This window comes from Dromaius novaehollandiae, chromosome 26, assembly GCF_036370855.1.
Source record: "Dromaius novaehollandiae isolate bDroNov1 chromosome 26, bDroNov1.hap1, whole genome shotgun sequence".
NCBI classification, from domain to species: domain Eukaryota; kingdom Metazoa; phylum Chordata; class Aves; order Casuariiformes; family Dromaiidae; genus Dromaius; species Dromaius novaehollandiae.
The window spans coordinates 6620774-6646669 of record NC_088123.1 but is presented as its reverse complement, the minus strand read 5'-3'; the positions used below and the strand labels follow the sequence as shown (position 1 = coordinate 6646669).

Here is a 25896-nt window from a genome sequence, read left to right as displayed (position 1 = left end):
CGGAGGATTATAAACGTGCTCTGTGTGCTGTCCGATCTGAAAGGTGGGCACAAACACGACAGCGGAGGAAAACTTCGCTGTGGCAAGAGCTATTCCGGATACGGAGCAGACTCCCCAGGGAAGGGGTGGCAGCTCCGTTACTACAGCTTTTTCCGCAGCGAGGGAGCGGGGTCGGGCCAGTCCGGCTGGGTGATGCAATAGGGCCTTTCCCGCGGCTCCGGGCGCGCTGTGCAGTGCGGCACGCCGAACGGGAGATGGCACTGACACCCGCCGCCGTGCCCCTGCCCGGCCGGGCGCCCCCGGCCCCCGCGCTCCTGCCCGCGTGGCGTGTGCTTCAGGCAGCCACCTTCGGAGCCGAAAAGCCCCTTTTCAGGCGTTGCCGACGTTTCGCCCGCGATGGCGATTTCGGAGCGTGGCCCCAGAGGCTGCGGGATGTGCGGTGTGTTCCCGTCTCGCTCGCACGAGGGAGCCTGACTCACAGCGGCAGCGTTTGCGTCCTTGCTTCCCCCTCATCCGAAAAAAAGCACGGTTCGCTGCAGTCTGCTTCGCTTTCCCCGGCCTTTATTAGCCTGAAGCTGCCAGATCTGAGCGGCGAGTACAATTTTAGAAAGCCTGTTTTTACTAAAGCAAACAAACCTTGAAATGCTGTGGTTGTTTTTAAAATAAATACTGCTTGAAAAAGAAAGGTTACAGTATAAATTTGATCCTCCCCAGTCCGTTTGGAGACGACTGAGTGCTTTGACAGTCCTGATAAGTGCGCTATGTGTGCTATGGAGCTATTTGACCCCCAAATCTGATACCTCACGCTTCCCATCCTGCTCCCCTCTACTTCAGGCTCGACAGGCAGTTTGTGCCATACTTTTTTTGCTGCAAAATCCCCTTGTTTTGATGAACGCATGTGAATTTAGTTACCCATTTCGGCAGAAAGGTTAAATCCAGCAATTGCTGCTTGTTTCAGTCGAAACTTATTCCCTAGACAAAGTGAGAGTTTCTTGCTATTTCAAGTATGCGCGTAGCGTTTTTTATTTAGTTACACATATGCCGAGGCGTGTGCAAGCTGTTAGGTTTAACAGGGCCCCGCGAACTCTGTACGCCAAGTACTTGATTTCCCAATCTGTGCTGCCTGAGGGGTGTGGTGGCATTTTATTTTTACCGTCTGCCCCCACCTCCTCCAACGGCGGGGATGCGGCCTTTAAATAGGCCGGGCTGCAGCCGGAGCTGCTGCTGCCCTCGCTGCTGGGGTGGGCAGAGGAGAGGAGGGCACCCGCGGTTTTGGGGACAGCGCAGGCCGTGCTGGGTGAGAGGCCCCCCTGCCTGGGGGGGATGGCTTGGGGCTGTGCCTTTCCCTCATCGTGGAGGGAAGGGGGGTATCGCTCCCCTCCATCCCCCTCGGCGGGGCCGGGCCTAGGCCCCGAGGCCTCCGGCCTGCAAGGCCCGGCGCTCGTCGCCTAGCAACAGCGCCCTTTCCCCTCCAAGATGGCGGCAGGAAGGGGGCGGGGCCGCCGCCGCCGCTCGCCCACGTGACGGCGGGGAGCCGGCGCCTCCACCCGCTCCCTGCCGCGCACGCGCGGAGCCGCCCCGCCTCCCGCGGCCGGCGCTGCCCGGGCGGGGGGGCGGTGCCGCGGCCTGACGCGCAGGCGCGCGACGAAGGGGCGGTGCGGGAGGGGGGCGGCGCCTGCGCAGTAGCACGGAGGGGGGGAGGAGGAGGAGGAGGAGGGCGGTGTGGCGGTGGGGGGAGGGGGGTGGGGAGGACCGCGGAGCCGCCGCCGCCGCCACCGCCACCGCCTGGGCACCGAGCGGATCCCGAGGCCGCCGCCGGGGCCCGCTCAGCCGCCGGGAGCACCCCGAGGCACCCCCTCCTTTCGCAGCGAGGGGAGGGGGGAGGCCGAGGCCGGCCCTTGCTGGGGGGTGGCGGTGGGGGGGGACAGGCGGCACCACCACCATGTCCGGGCGCGGCCACAACAAGCTGCCGACCACCGAGCGCATCGTCAAGGGTGAGGGGCCGGGGCGCGGGGAGGGCGCCCCCTGCCTGCGAGGGGGCGTGCAGCGCGGGGGGCCCCCGGCGACCACCCCGGGGGGGGCCCTGCTCCGGGGGGGGGCCCCTGGGGATCACCCCGGGGGGGGGCCTGGGCTGGGGGAGCATCGAGGGGGGGAGCTCTAGGGATCACCCCGGGGGGGACCCCCTGCTCGGGGGGGGCCCTGAGATGGGGGAGCATCGAGGGGGGGCAGCCCTGGGGATCACCGAGGGGAGACACCCTGGGCTGGGGGAGCCCGGGGGGGTGGCCCGGGGGATGATGGGGTGACCGGATGTGTGTGTGGTGCAGCCTTAGGGGGAGCCCGATGGGGGGGCGTCTCTGTTCTGGGGGGGTCTGGTGTGTAGGGGAGCACGTCTGGTTTGGGGGAGCTGGGGGGGGGTACCGTGGCTGGGGGGAGCCTGACGTGTGTGTGTGGGGAGCCCTTGTCTGGGGAGAACCTGCTCTGGGGGGGCACCTCTGGTCTAGGGGGAACCGGGGGGGGGGCATCACTATTTTGGGGGGAGCCTGGTGTGGGGGAGCACCCTGCTCTGGGGGGAGCATGGTGGGGGGCACCCTCAGTCTTGGGGGGGGTGATGTGCTATGCAGGGGGGACACTGGCACCCAGATCTGCCTCTGGTGCAGTGCGGGGGGGGGGTGCAGGTCCCCTGCAGGGGCGATACCTTGGGGACCCCCCCACCTGAGGGCTGTGCACGGCAGCAGGGCGCGGGAGGTCCCCGCCTTGCGGGCCGTGGGGTGGGGAGGGAGGCCGGGCTTCCCCGCGCGGCGAGGGGGGGCCGTGCGCGGCGTGGAGGGGGGATCTCCGAGCCTCGCGCCGGGGGAGGCCCGGGGAGGGGGCGCAGGGGAGCGGTTCCCGCCCGGGGGGGTCTCGGCAGCGAGGCGGAGGCAGGCGCGTGCTCCTGGGGGTCGTCGCTCCTGGCTGCGGGGTGCCGAGGCCCTGCTCCGGGGGGAGGCTTTGGATCCCCCCCCAAAAGCGGGGGGGGGGGGAGAACTGGCCCTGCCCTAGTTCTGGCAGCTCTGCGCCTGTTCGCTTGTGTCTTGCCTCCCCCGAAGCTGCGTTAGCTCTTTCGATGCCCTGAGGTTGATGCCAGCTGGCCCCCCTTCAGGACCCGTTATAGTAGGTACTATTTTTGAAAGAGCAGAAGACACCGAAGCGGTTAATGAGGAGAGAAGTATGTTAGCTGAGAAACTCCTGGATTAGGGGGAGGCTTGTATGATGTGCATTTAGCTGCCCTAATTGATCTGGTGCCATCTATCATACCCACGCATCGGGGAGCATCTACTCCACGCATTCACTTGCTTCAACTTTTGCTCGGCGCCCACCACCGCAGCCCAGAGGCACCCAGCTGTTAAAGTTACACAGTTGCCCCGTTACTGAGGCTGCTCGCCTGGACAGCTCGAGCTGCTGTAGGCAGTCGCACTGCCTTGAGCCTTCTGATTAAGGGGCTGTTTCCCAGGAATGGCCATAATATATGGGGATGGAGGTGTGCCCGCCCGATAGATGCGTGCTGTCATCTCTACCTTCTACTCTGAACTGGTCCAAGTGATTTTTTTAGCCTGTCATGTGGCTGGTCACATGTTTAGATGTTAATAACTGTGGCCTCAAATGAAGGGAGAGTGGAATAGGATGGCAGCCTGGACTTGGAGGCTCCCAGGGCTTGGTTAGCCGTGTGCTGTTTGGGGGCTTTTTGTGGGCTGGTTTAAGCTTGCTGCGAGAAATAAGGCTGAAATTCTGATACGTTTGCAGGATCCAGGGTCTCCTGCAGAGCGGTGTGTGGCTTTATGATTTATTGGTCTTCAGGCAGCCTGAGTGGCCAGTGCAAACTGTAAATCTCCTGCTAAATCCCAGGCAGCTGCGTGTGTTTAGGTTGGCCTCGTTCGGGGAAGGTAATGTCAATGCAGCCATTATGATTCAGCCGAGTCGCCTCCACCGACACGCTTTCCGGCGCGCCCGGGCGTTGGGCTTTCAGATCCATTTCCATGAAATCCTATTAACGGCCGCGTGGACGGTATCGATGCCGGGGCCGCACACGTTGTGCGCGGAGGGCCCGGCGGCCGTGCCGTGCCCAGGTGGCCCGAGCTGGGAGTGGCCTTCGCCAATCAGCCCGGAGCCAGGTGGGGTTGAGACGCGTCGCGATCGCGGGAGCTTGCATGGAGCCAGCCTGCTCGCCGGGCACGCAAACGCGTGCCGACAGCCGCGGCGTGGAGGCCGGCCTCGGGAGGCTGCTGCCGGCCTCGGGAGGCTGCCGCCACCAGCGGGGCTGCGCGAGCTTCTCAAGGAGAGCGCTTGATTTCCCCCAGGTATGCTTGGGATGCTAATTTGAGTGACTCTAGAAATCTGGGCAGGAAAAATCTTCTTCCTTAGCTGTGATTATTGTTTAAAGGTGGTGACATTGTTCACAGTTATTAATAATTTAAACCTGGAGGTAAAAGCTAATTTCATTCAATTGAAAATGCCTACAATTAAGTAGGATGTAGGATTTTAACTATGTTTAACCTATATATTTATGTCTCAAGAGCCCAACAGAAATGTTAACTATAATTATGTTTAATCAGAAGAAATACAATGTTTCCATTTGCTCCAGTTTTATGCTTAAACTTGTACTCAGGTAATTTCATGTTCATTGTTAAAATCTCTAATTTTTGGATATGTCAAGAATTGCTTTCAAGTGGCACAGTCTACCGGCAGACTGTTTGCTCTTGTTCACCGAGATCGTTATTTTTCGAAGTTGGTGTCCTTGTGAGCGTATTGGGGTGGTTATGCTGGAAATTGGAGTGATTTTTGCATAGCTAGGTCCATATTTGCATAGCTAGTTATCTGCGTTGCCAAAAAGGCTCGACTTGGCTGACGGAGCCACAGCCAGTGAAATGCTGTACGAATTTGCAGGCAGGTGTGTGATGCTTTGGGCTACCATAGTGGCCCTGAAGTGGAGCTTCAGGAGAAGCTGATGCTCAAATGGTCGTGGAGACGGGGCATGCCGTGGGGCAGACTTCCCCTCTCGCGCCCAGGCTGGACTCTTGGGTCAGGACTTGGGCATGGTGGGGACTCCTTCCCTTGGAAAATAGGGCCTTGTAAAAACAAGCTGTCGGAGACTTTTCTTACAGTAATTCTGCTTTGTTCCACCTACAGCAGATCATGCCTGCAAGGTGCACCTTCCCCTGGGGAGTAATGGTGATTGTAAGCCTAGCTGTCTGCTGCGATTGGCCTTTCCAAGGATACGTAGCATGGCTGAAGTGTAGAAGGCAACGTAACTTACTGTGTTTGCAATTGCATTCATGAAAAATTCTTTAGAAAAACAGGGTATTGGTGTTCAGACGTTTGGCCAAGTCAAAGGAAAGGATCTGGAGCACCTTCTAGATCTGTGAGTTTGTGAGATGTTGCACAGTTACAGAGGTAGTGAAGACGGAGCAGCTAGAGTCCGGTGCAGTCTTTTTGGCAGCCTTTGCCGTTGCGTGTTTCTCAGTAATCAGTATGACATACCTAATGCACATACTGTTTAGTGCTCATGCTAATTTGCACCCTTTTATGAAGAAGTGTTGCGTTATTGCTGTTCTGTAGAGGGGTGAGACTGAGGCACTGACAGTGCTTTGACACTGAGGAGTTGTACTGATGGTAAAGCTGGGACTGGTGCTGAGCGCTCCTGGGTTGTGGAGATCACGTAGCTAAGGGTGTCCCGTAAACAAGTGGTGTGCTGCCTTTCCCAGTTTGCACTTTGCTGTCCTTTCATAAGCACATCGGCTTTTCCAGGCTCCTTTCTGCATGTCTAGCTTGGGTCTAGATGTTCAGCTCAGGTGAAGCCACGCTTGAATAGAAAATGCATGAGGAACTGCTAATCTTGTTCCCTCTGCATAGCCTGTGCATGCCTTTGCAGTGCGATGGAGACGCTGGTGGAAGCACGGAGTCTGAACCCACAGCATTCATTCAGGGAAGCTCTGGGTAACTTCAACAGAAGCTTTTCCTTTGAGGAGCCAAGAACCAACGCCAGATCAGTATATGCTGTCTTCTGAGGCTTTGAAGAACCTCCCTCAAGTTGCTACCAAGTGGACAGAGTTCAGAGGATGTGCTAGTTTATCTTGCTGCCTGAAGACTTTCACTTTATAAAAAATATGCAGCTCTCTTTCTACCTTGTTTTCAATATAAACTGTCATTCCTTAAATGCAGATGAATGGTTAAGCATTAGGCTTTCTGCAGATGAGGAGGGCTGGGGAGCTATACAGAGTTTTGGAACAAAATGCACTGATACAAAAGTCAGAGTAGCTTTGTAATTGCATGCAAAGCAAATAAAGGCTTAGGCGAGGCTTAAATATAAGGGAAATTGTCGTTATTGAAAAGAAGAAATAAGTAGGATGATCACTGTAATGGCTGTTCATTTAATGTTTGTCTTCTGTAACGCCTTAATTGGTTTGTTTTGTCTAATGTAGCCATTTTACAGCTTATAAGCACTACTTGGGAAAATAAGAGCTGCTAAATGGCTAAAAATGGAGATGAAGGCCAAGGTGTGTGCTCTCAGGCCTTGGGTGCACCGGAGTGAAAGTGCGAATGCCATCTGAGTCAAGATGCAGTGGTGGGATCTCTAAAAAGCAAGTTGTGTCATGGTGTAGCAACTTGTCTGGACAAAGCTCAAGAAGGTCTTGAGTGTAGTTAGCCCGTAATAGCACAAGCTCTGTAGGGATCTCTCAGAGTACTTCTTAATTGGGAATCCACTCTTTGGAGGCCTTTCTTGCATGAAGGATGCTTTATTCTTTTTAAACGCGATGTGCTGGGGAAAGAAACGGTTTTCTGCCGGTGCTTAGACCGGCTGTTGCGGAATTACTGCTGATCTTGTCAGATCATATGGCACTTCATCCAAAAATGAATCAGAAGTCAAATACAGTGCTAAGTGGCACTTCCTCAAATATCAGGGTAATGCAAGCGATCCAGCTGTAATACGCTTCACATATCTCCTGTCTGCTCTGAACAAAGCCGGTGGTGCCATTGTCTCGTGTATGAAACTTCTCCGAGTCGGGTCCCTTTATAGCCTGTAATATAAATGTTCTGTTGCTGTGCTAATTACCAGAAATGCCACTGCTGGTGACAAAACCGAAAATCTAATGCTAGCCTTGGTTATGGTTAGTGGAGCTGCTAAGAAAACTTTGATAAGGCATCAGGGAAATAAGATTGGGTTGTCTTTTTGTTTCTTCTGAGAGCAATAGCAGCTGCTTCGGCCGTGCTGGTGCTCCTGGAGGAGGTGAGGGCAGGTACGTGTGCGTGTCTGCAGCACTCTCGCTGTGCGAGCCCTCCGTGCGTGATAGGGGTTTCTGCCTTCCTGCTCTCTGGAAATCAGCCCGTGAAAGGTTAATTCCGTTCCCACATTGGAGGCTGCGCCTGCTGCTCAGAGGCCCCATCCTGTAGCAATTAGAACAAATGAGCTTGGATTAGCTAGGTGTCGTGCCGAAATGGTATTTTTCATTTAATAAAGGAGGGCTGAGTCGAGAGGAATTTCTCTTCTGGCTGTAATTTTTTGGTGTTTAGATGGTTTTTATGGGCAGGAGAGGAGAGCAGTCTGCTACTTGGGAATCGAGTCTGCAGGAAGTAGGGCAGGGTGCTGGCTTAAAATAGTAATGAACGCTGGGCTGTTGGTGATGAACGGAGCGATTTAGGTAAATCCTGGGGTCCTGCTCAGGGCAGAGCCAAGTGCTAATCTAAGGACGGTACTTGGAGCCCTGCATTTGTGCAGGCTTCTCTGTGGCCTGTGTGGTTTTCCAGGTGTTCCCCGCTTGATCCCGTGCATGTCTCTGAAGATGGCGTGGGATGCCGGGTGTATTTACTAGCTCTACAGTGTGTTAATGTCTTGGACGGTAATGGAATTAGACATCATTAAGCAGCGGGAGCAAGGAAACGGACTACGTAAAGGCATCAGCATTATCCTATAATGCAGGACTTGGCTCCGAGGGGCCAGGCTGGTGCGGCTGTACAGAACAGCCTATGCGAGTGACACTTGAGACCCAGGTCAGGTGTGCTGTGAAAACCCTGCAGGGCAAGGAGCGGCGCTTAGCTTGGTACCCAGTGGTGGAGGAGGTAGTGGAGGAGAGGGGACGGCTCGGCACTGAGAGCGGTCTCTGCTCGGGCACTTCTCGGGTGGGTGGCGTGGACTGGAGGGGAGGGTTGGGATGAAGGGTGCTGGGCGCTTCTGAATGCGGAGGGTGCTCAAAAGAAGTAGGAAAACAAAATCTCGTTCTGTGGTTTTTAAAGGTTTCGCTGGCAGGGAGGAGGATTGTTACGCTATCTGAGCTGCGCTCTGACTTCAAACCTCGAGCCTCCGAAGCAAAATCTCACTGGTTTCTCTAACTGCAGCGTCTCCAGCTACGAAGCCATAATAGGATCTCGCTGTGTTTCCATTAGTAGCAGAGGTGGATGTGAGTGTATTGAGTAATGTGACCTCCTCCAGCTGGGAGCCTGGGTATGCTGCTTATATAGGGCTTGTTGGTTTTATCTATCTGGAAATCTAAATCAATCTCTTGACTTCTGAGTGCTTCTCCCCCTTCAGTAAATACGTTTGCAGTGGTGATGGCTTTAAGATGTAAATTTAAAGCACTTTCCCTACCCCAAGCCAAACATGGTGAGAGAGCACAGTGATCTCCTCTCATGTAAGACAAGTGGTTCAGGATGAATTTCCTATAATCTTGAATATTCCTTTCTCCCAGCAGCAGCAGGGAGAAATGATGTTCATCGTGTTCCCAGAGTCACTCCTCTAAGAGTGCTCAGTTCCCTAGCCTCCTTTAGAAAACGTTCCCTTTTATAAGCTGATAAGAGAGAGTGAGCATGGTTAAATGGTTTTTCAAACAATATTGTCCCAAAGTCGATGTAACGTGAAGGTTTCCTGGAAGGAGGAAGACCCTAGCAGAAGTGCAGAGGACTGTTTCCCGGGGCAGCAGTAGTTGGGGGCTCAAGTCATTGAACCTCCATCCCTGTTGCACAAAGGTCCACAGCAAAGATTGAATTTGTTTTTTGGGACTTTATTAATAGCATGGGGCAAATTTTCACTTTAAAATGACTTGACTATGCATACATTGGCCTGAGTCAAATATAACCTCTGTGCAAGTGTTGCTAGGACTTGAAGAAGCCCGTTTACCAGGCTACTTACCCTTTTGTTTGCAAGAAAACTCCTGCTGATCTGCAGTGTGGCCACTGGGAAGATTTTAATTAGCTCGTAGCACCCTTCAGACGGGCTGTATCTCTGTACGGTGGTTACAAGGCGATGTGCGGGTGTAAATGTCAAGCACTGGAGCATGCACATCGCAAGGCATTTCAGAAATGCTTTAAGCAGCATTGTTTTGATCCAGGGTGACCGTAGCTCAGGTTGAAGCCCTAAGGTTTAGGTAGGAGGAAAAGAGAAACCGAGCTCCCCGTTGTGATTTTACTGTGTGTGACCTGGTCTTTCTTCCTGCAGTGGTGATTGCAAGTACTTGAATTCTTTATTATTGCTGCTGTGACCACCTCTCGCTGGATGCAGTGAAACAATCGCTCCATCAAAGGCCTGCTGGCTTCCTCCGCACCTTCCTCGCCGTGGTCAGGCTCCAGAGCGCGTCTCTGAATGCTGCTTTGTTTAGGTTACCGTATGGAGCAGGCCATTTTATGCCTGCAGCCTTGTCCTGAGCGAGATCTCAAAAGTACACAATGTGCAAAATCATGTCCACTTAAAGTAGTTTTAAAACTGGAGCCAGCATCCCCCCCCTTCTGCACACTGTTGGTAGGGTCAGGTTTACATTTACCAGCAGGTGGGGAATTTGTCTTTGACACAAAGACCCTACTGTTCTTATATTAATGATCTGTGAGTGGCCTGGCTGTCAGCTTGCTAACCTTGTGAAAGCAGGTGGTGAATTTCCCTGCCTGCTGACATCTAGGAATCCCCTCTCGTCTCCTTGGGTGAGCTCACTTTTTTAAGTAGCTGCAGCTGTTTGCTGTAGACCTCAGGCTTTTTCTTGTTCTTTTTTTTGTTCAAGCTTAGCAGTGACCCTCTCGAGTCAGCTGAGGAGAACATCCCATCGATGGAACAGACGAAGGGAAGATGACAGGTCTGCTGTGGTTGGTGTGCTGTTGAGTGATCATTTCGTAGGAATACACATATTTTTGACTGCTAGAAAGTGTATAGACATTGAGTGTCTCAGGAGAGATTTTTATTCAGGCTAGTCTTCAGGGCTTAGGCACTCGCCTTCGCCGTAGCTGGTGAATTGGCACTCAGTGGTGTAGGGAGCCTCTGTCACCCGCACAGTACTTGGCTCTGGACAGGTTGTCTCAATGACAATCCCAGGCAAATCTGCATCAGCACTGGTCATTAAGAGATGGACCTATGCATAGCGGTGCAGACACTGTAAACTTAATGGGACCCTTGCAAGCAAGTACGATTTTAATGTCTGTATTGCTCCTGAGGAGCCTGGGGAAATAGGTTCAATGTCTGCCAAATGCAATTTTGAGCCACCTTCCTCAAGCTGCGGAGAGCTTCAGCGAGAACAAGACTAGCATGGCTGGGCTTCCTGGAGGACGTGCAGTCTGAATCTGGGTCTCAGCTGCAGCTGAAGTTCAGCTTCGTTCGTGGGGAAATCCCAGCGGCAGGGGAAGAATCCATGCGTGAAGAGTTAATTTACATAGTGAAAGGTTTGTGGATGGCTCTTCTAGCTAAGAGCTGTGTGGCTGATGCGCAATGACAGCCTTAAGTCGTCTCTGTTCTAATTAAATACTCCTGGTTTTAATCTCACCCAGCTCTTTGAGGAGGTGCATAGTGCATGAAGAGAGTGAGCACAGTGCCACATCCCTACGCGTACGCCCAGCTCCACCTAGCAATCCAGCAGCCTCTGAGAGTGGCCGTCTGCAGCTGTCTCCAGGCTTGCCTACCCACCTTGGGAGATCTTGGCTTGCAGAGCCGTATCAGTAAAACCTCCTTGAGTAGCCTGGGTTTACTTTGGCAAAAGCGCCTTTTTTTCTTCTGGTCTGATAACACTATTTTACTGTCTGTGCTCGATGTTTTGCCAGCAGAAAAATAGTTTAAGGATAATTACACTCTGTCCTGATTAAAGTTTTTAAAGAGTTCATGAGCACAGTTCAGTGTAGTAGCTATAAGGTTTAGAAGCTGTATGGCTTCCAAAATGCACCCGTGCACTCCATTTAGGTATCTTTTATTATTTTCTAGCCTCTTGGCTTTACTCTTGGTAGTTCTGCAGGGCCAAAGGAGCTTTAAGCACGGTCTGGATTACACTCTTTTGGCACACATTATGTTTGTGTTCACGTTTTGATGCACAGGACTGTCACTTGCTTTTTTTGGAATTAAATGCACCTGGCTTCTGAATAGACTGTGTGCGCCAGATTCTAGTAACTGAGAGGAAATGTGGCCTCCGAATTTGGGTGTTACTCCTCGAATTACTGAAAGGTAGCTGATAAGGTGGAGAGACTTGCTGGTGGGAATGGCTCAATCGATTGGTCTTTCTCAGTTTCGTTTGACTGTAGTATCATGATGACTGTTACTGCGTCTCTCCCCCTTCGAAGAAATCGTTCAACTTGGAAGAATTCTAAGTACGGTGCAGATTTTTTTAGGATTTATTGTGAGGCGGTATTCTAGTTGTCCCACACAGAAGGATCTGGTTCAAGGTGAGGAGCAGAGGGAGCTTTCTGAACCGGTTGCGTGTGGAGAGGCCGACCTCAGTTCCAGCAGTACAGCCCTGGCTAGGTTTGAGTTGAACTGGGGAGCTGTGAACTCCTGTGTTTAATGCGCCCATGTAGGTGAAGCAGTTGCCATTTAGTAGGAAACCAGACTTGCAAAATTGATGAGAAAGATACGAAGTCTCGTGTTGGATGTGAATGAGGATAGAGGGGATGACAGTTTCGATGGGTAGTTGACACAACGCAGGAGCCATGTGGAGGGCTGTGGCCCTCCAGGCTGCTGGAGTCCCCATAGCAAAGACTCTAGGTATGAAGTTGCTTCAAGGGTGAGATGCACAACTCCTTTTTCACTCCATTTGTGAATGCTTAGATCCTCTGAAATCCAGGGTCTCTTATTCATAATGAAAAAGAAAAATTGGTCCCCTCAGAAGAGTAGAAGGAACAGCACAAGTTTGGAGGAGGGCAGACAGGAACTGTAATAGTAATTGTTTCTGGCTCTTGCAGAATTTATGCAAGGAAGGTGTTTGCTTTACTTGGTGACTCTTCTGAGATATGAATATTATTTATGCTAGCACAGTTCGGTGTCATGGGGATAAGTTACTTATTTTCTCAGGTGGTAGGAGGCTGGAGGAGCAATATATTTGCTCTACTTCATGATTTCGTTTCCACATTGCTTCTGTAGTTGGAGAGCAGAGTAATACTCTGACATAGCAATATCAGGACTCCTGTGCCAGCACTGCTTCACACTGAAAAATGACACAGATTATTTGTCAGGGCTTGGTCCAGGCTTTGAAAAATTGGTATCAAGAACACATCTGTTTTTGCAGACGACTCTCATGTAAACTTACCCTGAGGCACTCTAGGGGAGAGAAAATTTCATGCAAACGAGCATAGGGATTTTTAAAGCAGAGAGAAGTTGGGGTTTTTATGACCAGAAACTTGTATGGATCATAATTTCAAGAAATAACGATTATTCCATGAAAAAATTGGTAGTTGCTAATAAATATTAGGACCAACAGGAAGTTTGAGTTTGACAGGTTTACTTTAGCTGCTGAGGTTCAACCCATCCTTACTTTTACTCTTAAGTGTAAGAACATCCGCGTCCTTTCCCATTGCTTTGCTTGGCTTTCCGAGTATTCCAGCAGGCCATTACGTGGCATTAATGCTTGAAATCCTGATCGTAGCAAAAAGTCGATTGCTAGGACTTTTTCCCTTGAGGCTCTGCTTTAAAGTGTAGTTTTTTGCTCTCTTCTCTTTAAATCTGCGTGGTGGACTCTGTCAGAACTTGAGCTCTAGTTGGGTTTCGTTGGTGCTTGGATAGATGACCTTGGCGAGGCGGGGAAGGGCTGCCTGATTCGGAATAGCCTCAAAGCACTGGTATGTTGTTATGGCCTCTGAGCTGCTGGAGCAGTTACTGGATGAAACGGGTTCCTGCAAAATTTTAACAGCGGCCCGAGGGGCCGCCCCGTTGCAGGCGGAGCGGTTGCATTCTGCCCGCCTGCGAGGCTCTTCGTCTGGAACTGGAAGCGGTAGTCGTTACGTATGCTTACTTCCCGGCTCACACATGTTCTTCATTGTAGCTGTTTCCAAAGTATTCTGAGGTTAAAAAAGAAGTGCCATAGGAGCTAGATCAAAGGGCTTTACATATTTGGGTGAGGGAGGCGTGCCATGTGGTCTTGGACCGTAGGAAGATGTTGTCGTGGGACCCCGTAATAGAGAAATACCGGAGCAGATTGACTAATGCATTGCTGTAGCTGTGATAAAGATGTCATCCATCACTTGCCTTCCAAGTATTTGTTCCCTGTTAATTACTGCTAAAGCTTTGCACATTGCTGAAACTTAAGCCTTCTGTGAACACAAAATGGCATTGCTGTTACCTTTCATCACTGAACCAGGTGGACTTCTCCGGATTATTGCTTCTTAGTCAGTTGGCTCAGTTTGAGCCCCCATAATGTTTGCTCAACTCTGAATAAAAGAATGTAGGTTACATGTGAATGGGAATAGAGAAGATGTCTGATAAAAATAACATTAGACTATTTGGAAATTGAAAAAAAACCACTGACCTCCTGCTCATGCTATCCATAGTTCAACACAGGAGGTAGCTTTTTCTTAGCCTTTCAAAGGCGATACAGATGCCTCCCATGCAGTCTTTTTACCGTGGATGTTTCTACCTTTGGCAGCTGTGTCTGACTTTCTCAACACTAAGATCTCCACTGCGGTGGAAGGACATCTGTCATCCTGAATTGTCAAATTTTTAGTTGAACGTCAGTCAAATATTTTAGATGCCTTCTAGCGCAAGTAGAGAGCGTTCAGTAATTGGAAGCTATTAGTACCTTACGTTGTATTTCTGAGTATAGAAATGATGGCTTTGACTTTGCTTAGTTTTGCCTGAGCTGTACTGGCTGTTTCAGAATGCCTGAAATGTACTTTTTCTCCCCAAAGTACATCTGTAACCATCTGTTCAGCTGACTGCCTGTAATATCATGCATTTGCCTAGGAGCAAGCAGGGAAGGAGGCTATTGCATTAAATGCCCTTTAGATACACCCCCGTATGGGTGTCAGGAATCGCAGTGTGATCTCTCGAGTCTGTTACTGAGCGTTTTTAATCCTGGGTGGGTTTCGTGGACTTCGAGCCCTGCTCGCCCCTGTGCAAGAGGACACCTCCTTTTCCTGAGAAGCCCCAGTTGGTCAGGGAGCCAATTAAGTCTTGCTGTAGTTGTCACTTTAAGCAAATACTGCTTGCTCCTTTTTCAGTAATGAATTTTGCTTGTTGCTTTGTACAGTCATCCAAGTGACTCTTAAATATATAAACAATAATATGAGAATCACTTTGTTTTCTCTTCCATGGTATTGACCTCCTCTTTCTGGAGGTGTGGATCAGTCAGCCCTGTTTTGTCCCTAGAAACGCTATCCTCGTTTAACCTCCGCTGCTGCCACCTTCTCCAGTGCGGGGATAACAGCATCTTTGCTTTGTTTTAACCCCTCTATTATGAAAATCGATGATAGATTACATGGTTTGACCCTATCTGTGCTGGAAGAGCCATGATTAAGTTTAACAGGAGCACACTTAAGCCTGGATGTAACAGCGTGGCGCAGGCTTTCCTCCTGCAGGAACACAGTCTTTTGGCGACGGTGGTGGAGGGACAAATGAATGAACTCATTTGCCGGTGGACTCAGTGCTCTGATTTTGCAGAGTTCATGGTAGAAAAGGAGCTTTTTGTCAAATTCTCCAGTGTTTAACTATCCATAGCCTCCTTTTTAGTTGTCAGGCTGAGAATACCCACGTGCCCCTGGACTGGCAAATCCGCATTAATTTTTTTGCAGATCAGTCTTGCACTGTAGTCCAGCAAAGGTATCGCTATCCTTTCGCTGCACTCCTTAAAGCACAGCTGACCTTTTAATCCATTTTACACCTCAAAGTTCACTTGCGCTTGTGTTCTTCTGCTCGTGGTTTGGGGTGCAATGTGTGTCCTGTTAGTAGAATGGGAATTGTAGTGTTTTCTCAGCAATCTGTAGGCTGTGTTTTGATGCCCTTGTGAAATGAAAAGCCCCAGACCTAAAGATTTCATTATGTAAGTTAGACTAGGTGCAGCGTATGATGTGGTAAGCAAAGGGAAGATGGCATGAAGATCACAGCAGTAGATGTTCACAAGAAGCTTAATGCTGTGAATGTTTTATCCTTCATTTTTAACTGTTGTTGGTGGGCAGTGCAGGGAGGAGCTGGCTACAAGGATGGGTTTAGTGCTCTGTTTGTGGTACTTTGGCAGTCTGTCAGCAACCGTGAAGCTTTTTGTGAGATGAGGACATATTTCCCCATTCTGCAGGTGGGAGCAGGAAGGGGGCAGGACACTTCGCTCTCCCCCCCGCCTCAAGGTGTGAGGTTTTAGCCCCAGGGCCAGGCGTCAATCTGATGGCTTAAGCTTTTGCCCTAAGCACTGTGCTTCCACTTTCTGCAAGCAAAGGCTAGCTCCAGCAAGGACTCTTCTGCTCCACCTTCTTACAAGACTGGTCACCTCAACAGAATTGAGTATTAACAAGGATAACGTTCAGATCCTAAAAAAAAAAAAAAAAAAAAAAAGGATGTTAGTGTGTCAGATAACTGCTCGCACTGAGTTGATTAAAGCCTTTATACAAGTTATACCGGCTAACAGGATTACTTGCTTTGACAACACTAATTACTTAAGTACTTGTCCTCCTCACTTGCTGCATGCAGGAAACATAATCATTGGTGGGTTTCAGTTTTGCTAATGCTTCGGCTCGAGTGCTTGCTTTCTGGTGACTTGCCAGCGCGTGGAGGACGTTTTCCTGCAGCCCCGACGAAGTTTCGAAGAGCTTGGCGATTCTCTCCGTGTATCGCAGCACAAATATCTGCTATTCCAGTGCTGTAGGACTGGCTTGGGGAATCGAGAGTGCTTTTTTAGGGTGGGATAGCAGGAAGCATATCGAATAGAAAATGGGCAATATGGAGTAATCCCTTGTCTGCTAGGAGGTCTTTGCTGTGTGCGTATGTCCCCAGAACGATCCTGGTCTCTCTTGCTTCTCTGGAGCAGGTTTCTCTCCCCGGATCTCGCAGCTGCACTCCGCGCTCGCTGGAGTTTGGCTTGCAGACTGGCAGAGCAGAGACAGAGCCGATTCCTTATCGTGCCCAGCTCCTTGTGGGAGTTGAGTTGTACGAAGCCAGCAGCGAAAACTTACATAAAAGTTCTTGGCTGCTCGCATCAACATATCCTCATATTTTATCTTGCATAACTGCTCACTAGGGCTACCAAGAAAAGGCAAAGCAGACCATGCCAGAAGCTCTCCATGGATCTTTTCTGAATTGCGTGATGGGCACTGCTGCTCTTGTGATTACATGCTGTTTTCATTAAACTTTTTATCAAAACTTCTGTGGGCTTTTTTCTTAGCTACCACTGTTAATTGAAGTTGGCTCTGGAGTTAGGAGCCATTTTTGAAGGCCAGGAAGTGCAGTGATGTGGAATATTGTGCTGAAAAGTTCCTACTTCTCCTGAATCTTCTCTTCTCTTCCTTGCCAATCATTTGACCTTCAGATGCTCTCTCGCTTCCTTTAGTCAGATGGTAGATGCTAGGACGACTGCCCACTTTGTAGAAGTACTTGTGAGTTGTTTACCAGTCACTCGCTGCAGTCCGTCCTGCAGCCTCGGTCTCTCGCAGTTGGGTCCTGGGCACACATTTGCACGGAAATCTTTTTGGCTTCCGTTATTCCATCTGAACCTATTTATATGTCCGACCTGCAGCTTCCCTCTGCCTGTGTCTGCAGTGCAAATGATGCCGTCATTACACAAATCCAGAGAAGGTGGGGAAAAAATGCTAAATTCTGCAAAATATAGAATTTTTCATCAGTAACCAAAGAGGTCACCTCTTAGGCAATAGAGATGAGCAATATATGCAGTAAAAAATACTGTGTCAAGCTTGTGTTGGTACATGCAGGGGTCTTGCTTAAACCTTTTTAATTGGAGGCTCCTTGGGGAAAGCACTGCGTGTGTCCTGAACCGTTCAAGGCACGCTGGGCACTTAGCAAGTGCACAACCGGTAGAGCAGAACTTTCAAAGCGGTAGATGAAAGAGGGCCACCTTATTGCAGGCGCTGGGTCCCCTTTCATTATATCTGCTCTTGTTCTGCTCTGTCCTACATTTCACGTTATTTGAAAATTGATGTTCAGCTGCAAAGAATCTCTTGTGCTGTCTTTCTGCTTTTCTCTCTGCCCCCTGGGTTTCTAAACTAAATAGCTGCTCTATTTGCATTTAAAAGAGCTCGTTGCATTGCTGTTGGTTACTGTATTATCTGACCAGCACTGTTGCTACGCCTGTTAAATTCGACATGGTTTGGCACGCAGGATGTCTTTAGTGGATGACTGGTAAGAACATCAACCTCATTTGCATGTCAGTGATATTTTTCTCCTCTAGCTGGATTACAGTTAAGTGCAAATCTGTCTTTCACCACACGGCTCGATCATCTCACCGAAGCGGGAGGTGTGGAAGAGGCGGTGCATCAGCTAGCGAGTGGGTACAGTGGCACGCGGTGTGTGCTGGAGGTGCTGCGCCCTCAGCAGCAGCCTGGCAGCAGAACGATTAAAATGGCCATAAAGCTCCCAGTTTGCCTTTGCAATTTGGGGGTAGGCCGGGGGTCGCCCAGCGAGGGATAGGGGCTTTGGCTCACGGTCTCGGGGTCTCTGCGCCCAGGGGTCCTTCCCCAGCCCGAAAAGAGGCTTTTCTCGCCGCTGTGCACGCGGCAACGGCGTGCATCGCCCCAGGGAGGCCCGAGGGGCAATAGCTGCCCTGAAACCTCGGCCTCTCCCATCCGCCCTGCAGCATTGCTCCCTCGGTAGAGCTTTGTCCTGATCTGCTTGGTGCTGCTGTGACGGGGATGTCGAAAGGGCTGAACTAGATGACTGAGGAGATACCGGTTATTTCAGCTGTTTTGAGAAGGAAATGGACTCCAGGACCTCGGATGATCTCTGTGCTGCATCTCGGTGATAAGATGCAAATTGCCGAGGGGTGCGATGGAGCTGCCGTTAGCTGCAGCAGTGCACTTCCACATCTGCTTGGCGGGGTTTTACTTCGTTTTTCTCTCTGTTTCCCAAACATCCAGGCCTCCTCCTTGCAATTTATTTTGCATTAAGACACTGTGTAGCTTTTCAGTGTTATGCAAGGGTCACGTGTTCGTCATCATCTTTTTTTTTAATTGGCCTGGCCTAGGAGAAGGTAGATGAGTAAGTCAAATGGTTCTCACTTGCAACTATTATTTCTGTGTTACATATGCTTCCTTTCTGCTAGAGGTCACCTTCCCACAGATAAGAGTTGCCTAGCAGGAAAATAATAATGGTTTTTGTTGTTGTTTTTGTATCTAGATTTAAAAATTAGGTAATGTGTTGCAAATAGATGAGTGACGTAGAAATACTTGCCTTATACATGGGATTTCATTGAGATTAACCAATTATTAAGCTTGGGGTTAAGCTTTTTGGAGTCACACTTAAAATGTCCCGTACTGAGAGAGATGGGAGGTTGTTGTGTGGTAAAGGCAGCTTCTGCTTTATGAGTATGTGCAATTTCCTGATAAGCTAGAATTGTAAATGTTGGTCCTCCTACCTTAAATTGGTAGTTTCTGGGAACCAGTATGTTTTTCTCTTTGCTTTTGCTGATATTTGCATGCGGTCCTGTTATAATGCAACGTTATGATGGCAGCTAAGCTGACTGAATTCGGAGGTAGTTTTGTTGCCTGCGTTTTCTGTGGATGCATATGGCATTTAGTCTGCATACGGCAGCTTCTTAAACATGCTGAGGGGTGTAGCTTCAGTTGCTCTGGCAGCATAGCTTTTCTTCTTTTGGTATTTGAGAGCATAATTTCAGTGAAAGTGTGTTTCTGAATGTATGCTCATCTTTAAGCTTGGAACGAACGTCTCCTGCTAAAAAGACTGTAATTCTTTCCCCCGAAAGAGACATGTTGCTAACTTCTTCACTTCCATTTCCAGCTGTCCCGTTTCCTCCCACGCAGCGGCTCACTCTGAAGGAGGTGTTTGAGGACGGGAAGCCTAGGCTTGACGTCTTGAAGAGCCACTTGGTAAAGGAAGGGCGCCTGGAAGAGGATGCGGCGCTGAAGATAATCAATGATGGGGCTGCCATTCTTAGGCACGAGAAGACAATGATCGAAGTGGAGGCTCCGATCACAGGTCAGAGAGCTTTCTGCGGCTGCAGTCGTAAATGAGGCCCATCTAGAAAACGCGAGCTGCTCAAAGTAGCAGATTTTCTGCTGTGTTCCTTCCACCAGTGTTCAGGCAGCGAGGTTTTTAAATTGCCTTAGCTCTCAGAAGAGAGGATTTTGCTGGTGTAGATTGAGTACATCTTTACAGAAGCTGGATATAAAGCGGGGTGGCTTAGGTCAGAGTGAAGCCATGCTATGCTCCCTGTTGCTGTCATGACCTTTCTTTTCTTAGCATGTCATTCTGACCCTCCTTTGTGCTACTCTTCCTCCCCCAGTGTGCGGTGACATTCATGGGCAGTTTTTTGACCTGATGAAGTTATTTGAAGTTGGAGGATCACCCAGTAACACCCGCTACCTCTTCCTGGGAGACTATGTGGACAGAGGCTACTTCAGTATAGAGGTGACAAATAAACTTGAGCCTGTTGATGTTAGTACTAGCAGTGTTGAAATAAACTAGCAAATACAGATCTCTCTTATGCTGAATTTTATCCTTTAGTATCCTTTTGCATATGATGAAAATCACATTGTAGGTAACTTACCTGCAGTACAATTATGGTGAAAAAGTGTTGCTCAAATGTGACATTACTCACGGCAGAGAATTGTGTCCTCATACAGTGACAGAGCTAAACAGCAGCAGTGGGGTTAATGTCTAAACTCTGGCTTCTGAATTCTAGTTTTAATATCACTTGTAGCTGTCAGTCAGTGGAATAAGAGGGAGAGTTGATTGTATATTGCAGGCAACAGGATCCTACGAGGCAGTGGGAAGCAAATGTTTAAAAACTTGCAGGATTCAGCCTAGCAGTGAAAAGAAAGCACTACACTACTGAGTCATTGCTTCCCTACTGTCCCCCTGAAAGCATCAGCCTTGCATTGCTGTAGATGGGATCAGGAGAAAGGAGCACTATATCACCTGGGATGTTGTGTATCTCACCGTGACCCACGAGCTTAGTGCCAAGGGCTTTAATTGTGCCTGTGTGACAATCTGCCTTGCTGCGATAATGCTGTCACGTTAGAGACATCCGTGGAACATCCGGCATCATGTTAGGATTTTGCAGCTCTGTGGGTTGCCGCTGACCAAGTACCGGGTAATGCTGTGAGTTGCTGGTCTTAAAGGGCAAAGTAATCGATGGGTACCCGTGGCTGCTTCTGACTCACTGAAGGCTTGCGAGTGACAAAGCAGGCAGCCGGGGAGAGCTGTTAGCAAATGCTGCAGACCCCAAGGGATTGCAGTCTTTTCATTTCGCAGAGGCAGAGTTGAGTGGAAAAGGAGTGCTTATTCCAGGTGGAGGCAATGTGACAGGTGACATTTGAGAAACTGGGGGCATAAAAGATGGCAGAACCAGTGATGGTGGGACCTGGAAGTAACAGAGTAAGTGTTATGAAATCATTTTGGCTTCTCATAGGAAAGGCATGTGCCACAGTTCAGGAATAGCTGCACTGTTGGGTCTGCAAACAAATTTTTCTGTAGAGAAGTCAGTTAAAATTTTGGGGAGGGACTCTCAAGTCAAATGAAGGCAGTTAATGTCAATGTTGCTTTGAAGAATTCTGCAGAGAATTTAGGTGGGTACCACATATAGCTTGTGCTTTAACAGCTTTCTGACTTATTTCCACCCTTATACTTCATGTGTTCCTAAATATTGACTGTAAGCCAGGGTGTGACAATGAGCAGTTTCCAGGATAGTGGACACGCAGTTGCTCAAAGGCGGTGTTGTGTGTGGCTGTTGGATTTCTGGTGGTGCTGGCAGGAGGAACCCTGTAACCTCCCTGGGGAGGAAGGGGAAGAACAGGCATACAATTGTTTGAATCATTTGGTTTGTGCAAAATGAGTTTGCGATTTAAGTATATTTACCTAGAAAAGATTACATTATTGCGTAGCAACTCTTGCTGAGATAGGAAGGTTTTTCGAGGGGGGAATTGACTGAGAAACTTTCAAATGAGATTATCGTACCCTGGGTCTACACATGAATTTTACAGATCCTGGGTGGTAACGTGCTTTTCCCATCCTGTGCTTTACCGCTAGATCTGCAGAAGTGTCTAGTTTGGGATCAGTGCCGTGACCTCTACATACAGATAGTATTGAAAAATTCCAGAATGATGGATGAGTCCGTCTTGGAGAACAGAGTTGATGGGAAGAGGAGTTTTATTTGTTTTGTTTTTTTCCTTCTCAGGAGGAAGGCCTGAAAGCTGTAGTAAGGCAGAGAAATTCTTCTTCATCAGGTCTTGGCTGAGGCCTGACACTCCAGCAGGGGCCTGTGCAGAGCAGCCCAGCTTTCTGGGCTGGAGAGCCCTTGGGGTCATTGGTCTTTGTAAGCTCTCAGCATGAAGCTTTTCACGCTGTTCTTGACCCTCCTCTTTCCCCTTTCCCCTTTAGTCTGCAGTAGAGGAGAGAAAGCCACCAACCACTCTCTTACCCCACAGAACTAGCATTGATCTTTCACGAATCAGGGTGGGCTTTGATTAGTACATGCGGGGGCTGATCCAAATGTCACTGATAAAGCAGAATCTAGAAGGCTTGATTCCCTTGTTCTTATTGATGTGTGCCTTTTCTTTCCACCTACTGCAAAGTGCAGCCTATGTGTTTTAAGAGATTCCCACTTGGGTGTGTAGCAGCCTCAGCAGCGCTGGTTTCTATAGTGAAATGGCAGCAGTTTAGCAGCTGACTCGGGCGATAGCTATAAGCAAAGAGTTAAAAACACCTAGTGCCTGCATTTTTTGGAAGACTTCTGCTTTCTAAAATGCAAACATTCCTGGCAGCTGCAGCCACTGGCCTCCTAAATGCAGAGATCAATGATACTTGGATATTTTAGCTTTGCAGCTGTGATCACTTTATCACAGAGGTTTAGGTGATTGAAAGGCCTCCAGGTCTGGCTGTGCTTTCGCTGCAGGAAAGGTGAAGAACAGCATCAGCATCAGGCTTTCATGAGTCACAGCACAAACTTGTGCATCCATATGCTGGGTGGGGATATTATCGAGTGCCTGCCCAGAGCAGCTGATAATCATGACCTTTTAACTGAATGAAATAGGAGGTAATTGTATAATTGCATCCTGATGCAGGCAATCAGGAAACAAGATGCAAAACTGGGGGCCAAGGAGGTGTTAAGGCAAACTGGGTTGCTTGTTAGCAGCCCACATGACCCTTGTAAGTTTTCTCTATTGCTGTGCATATTTGGTTGTCAAGGTAAAAGCAGCAGTTTATAGTTCAGACAGAACCTTTAAAAAGCCCCAAAGCCTCTGTTCATCAGCTCAGTTGGATATCTTCAGCAAATTATTTCTGGGCCTCTGGCTTAGGGAAATTCTCATTTAAAAACATTCATTCCCGGTAAGTATAATGAGGCCACGAAGAGCATTTTTTTAAAAAAAGCAGGGGGAGGGAAGGGAAGCAACTGTGTGAAAGCCGAGACTGCTGATGCCTAATGGAAGAGGACTGTGCAAAGTGTTTGCTTTCAGTCCGTGTTGCAAAGCCTGCCGCAACTGTGCAGAGCCTTGTGGTTCTATTCTGCAAGTCTGACTCGCTTTGCTGGTCTGGTCTGTTTTATATATGAAAAATTAAAAAAAAAAAATCATTCCGTGAACTGTGAAGTTAATGAAGCCAGGTGGGGTATGGGTTATTCCTTTGCTCCTCTGGTGTTGTAACCCCTGCGTCACTGCACAACAGAGCTGTTGCTTGTCTGGAGTTACGCATTTGCTCTTTGGTCAGTTGGCGGCTTCACCTGTTCCTCAGGGAAGACATTTTCCTCTGTCTCTGATATAACTACTGTTTGTTTTTGTTTTTTAAACCAGATTTTAATTGCTTTTGAGGCAGTTGTCAAATTTGTTTGGACTTAGTCCATGGACTCAAATGTTGTAGGAAAGGGACTGACAGGCAGCAAGGAAATCAGGCTAAACGTCTCCATTTTGAGATGCTGATGAGACAGCATCCTGAGGAAGGGTTCTCTCGTCAGTCTGCAAGTGGAAAAGATGCTTCCTTCAAAGTGCTTGTGCATTTATTAAGCTTGTAGTTGCACCCCTTGACCCTTACGCAGATGATGTCTGTCCCTGTTACTCAGCAATGCACTGTGCTGATTGGCGATGCCAGGAACTTCCATAATACAATGAATAGAATAGTTTTATTAATTATAAAGTGATACAATTATTATGACCACAAATAGAATCTATGGAAAGAGTATATTCATCAGGAAAGATGGAGTGATAATGGTATACACCTTTGCCAGACTAGTTTTTCAAATTCAGTTACAATGGGACATGTTATCATTGTCTAATTAGGGAATTAAATGTACAGTAATTTTGCCAAACTAGAATGTACTGTTTTATCCAGAATAATTAAATATTAAAAAGATCCAATCAATGTTGTAAACCTAAAATTAGCCCCAACTGCTTTGTTTGCCTTGTATGTGTGTGCAGACGCACACGTTTTTGGTGCTCCTGAAAGGGAGCAGCGGAGAAACGCGACGGAGGCGTCTTGCCTGGGAGGAGTGCCGGGCTGTCGAGCGTGCAGCCCGTACAACAAGCCCGGGTCTCTCCCTGCTGCACATCTGTTTCTGGAAGGCAGATGTGCATTTCCAGTGGAAAGAGGAAATCCATCAAATACTGTCTTTTGGCTTGGTGTTGAGCTGTGCAAAGTGGGTTGGCTTCCCTCTCCTTGCAATTTCCATTTAGTGCCTTTAATATCGTACTTTTCTGTAGCAGTATTCAACTGTTGTGTCCCTTTGCAGCTCTCCACCACGTCCAGCTGACGGATAACTGCTAAGGTAGATTTCTGGGCTGCGCCCTGGACCCGGCTGCAGAAATTCGCACATGCTGTTTCTTCTGTGCCTACTTCAAAACGTGCTGGCAGGCTCAGTGTTTATAACCTTCTCCTGAATGCTGGGTTTTATAAATTGTGCGGGAGGTCTCATTGTGGCTGGTTGCAGGCGGGTTTGGCAGCAGTCCCTCTCGCGTTTGCGCTGGAGCGCAGGTAGCAATCCCTCTCGCAGCTCACCCACCGCGACGTGCTGAGCTCCGCTCTTGCGAGAGCCTTTCGAGGGAAAGCTGTACCCAACAGGGGCAGAGGCCCGACTGCTTGGCCTTGGGCTTCAAGCTGATAGGCAGAGCGAAAAGAGAAGTAGAGTATTTAAATCTAGTAATCCATAATTGTCTCAAGTTGCTTCTAGGCTATTGTAAACATCCAGTAATCAATTCCTGGGCACAGTGCCTTGAAAATCTGGGAAAAGGATCTGTACAAAACACCAGGAAACATCTGATGCATGTGAATGTAGAAATCTGCTTTGTTTCTCGTTCCAGCCCTTCCAGAGCTAATAAGGACTGTTGAATGTTCTTTAGTCGTCGTTAACCCACTGGTACCTTTCTGTCGGTCAGCCCCCAAATTTTGTAGTTGCTTCTGAAATAGCTCCAAACCATGTGGAACTCCAGTCTTATAGAAGAGGTTTGCTCTAGACTTGTGTGGTTTGGCTGTTGTGTTTCCAGGAAGAATTGTGGTGCTGAGTAACTCTGTTCACGTCCATTCCATTTTAAAATACTTCTAATGTATTTTTAAATATCCCTTTTCCACGTTGTTAGCCTTCTAAATATCATTAATGCTAAAACAGCTTTTAAATCCTAATATCCTCTTCTTTACTGGTGGTGTATCTTTACATTCTTGCTTTGCTTTGAAACAGTGAAACCAGGGTTGGTTGCTTTCTCCAGCCCTTAGGAAGTCCTTTGTTTCATTTATAGTGACTTTCATTCTCTGGTTCTCATGATAGCCCAGAAATGTAGCACTTAGGATGCAAGAACAGCAGGCTAAAGCTTTAAATCACAGCATAATTATAAATGTTTTTGTTGGGAACATTCCTGCCGTTAATAGATATAATAAAACATTACTTTTGCTAGCCCTGACCAGGGCTTAAATTACCCAGCATTGTCCCTGGCACTGTTTCTGTTCTGTTTTAACATTCTGTATTTGTAATCCAGTGGGCTTTTTTTTGTTTGTTTGTTTGTTTTTTGCGGGGTTTGAATTTTGAGTTTGATAGAAATGAGTGCTTTACAACTCCTTGGGATTCATCGGATCCCTGCACGTAGCTAGAATGACTAATGTAAAGCTTACCTTAGAGGTTCAGTGTTCAAATACCGTGATATCTAAGGTAGCTGTACTGGAAACTAGCTTGAGGTTGGTTTATTTTGGTTCTGGAGGCCATTTCCATGCCACAGCAGCTGATCCCTAGCGTTGTGCGCACCAGATCGGTGGTGGTAAGTGTGCAACTGCTGACGGGCTCCGTAGTTCCCGTTCTGAAAGAGTGTGCCGTTTCCGTGGCATGTCAGCCTAAGGGGTAAGCTCTTATTAGAAACTCTAATCCAGATCTCAAAGCTTGTTGTCATTATGGGTTGTCCTTCCAGCGCTCGAAATCAGCAAGGGAAATGTGGTAGCATGCCCCCATACTAGATAGCAGCTGATTTAACTGTCGGCTTGGCAGCCCAGAGTGCAGAAAGGTAAGTGTGCTTGCTTTCCAGCACTCCCCTTCTTCCTTTAGCCTC

General features: G+C 48.8%; 1 protein-coding gene across 5 annotated transcripts in view; it reads left to right on the top strand.

Annotated features, from left to right (window-relative positions):
• Positions 1-1687: 1687 nt before the first annotated feature.
• PPP3CC (protein phosphatase 3 catalytic subunit gamma) overlaps positions 1688-25896 on the top strand; it is a 41696-nt gene continuing 17487 nt past the window's right edge. For 3 of the 5 annotated variants that reach the window (XM_064497790.1, XM_064497786.1, XM_064497788.1), the window contains exons 1-3: positions 1701-1994; positions 19157-19354; positions 19662-19786. In XM_064497790.1, coding sequence (XP_064353860.1) covers positions 1943-1994; positions 19157-19354; positions 19662-19786 — 375 coding nt within the window. In that variant the 5' untranslated portion in view covers positions 1701-1942. Of the gene's footprint in view, positions 1995-10066; positions 10089-19156; positions 19355-19661; positions 19787-25896 lie in introns of those variants that run through there. The other 2 variants (XM_064497791.1, XM_064497789.1) reach the window with 2 other exon arrangements.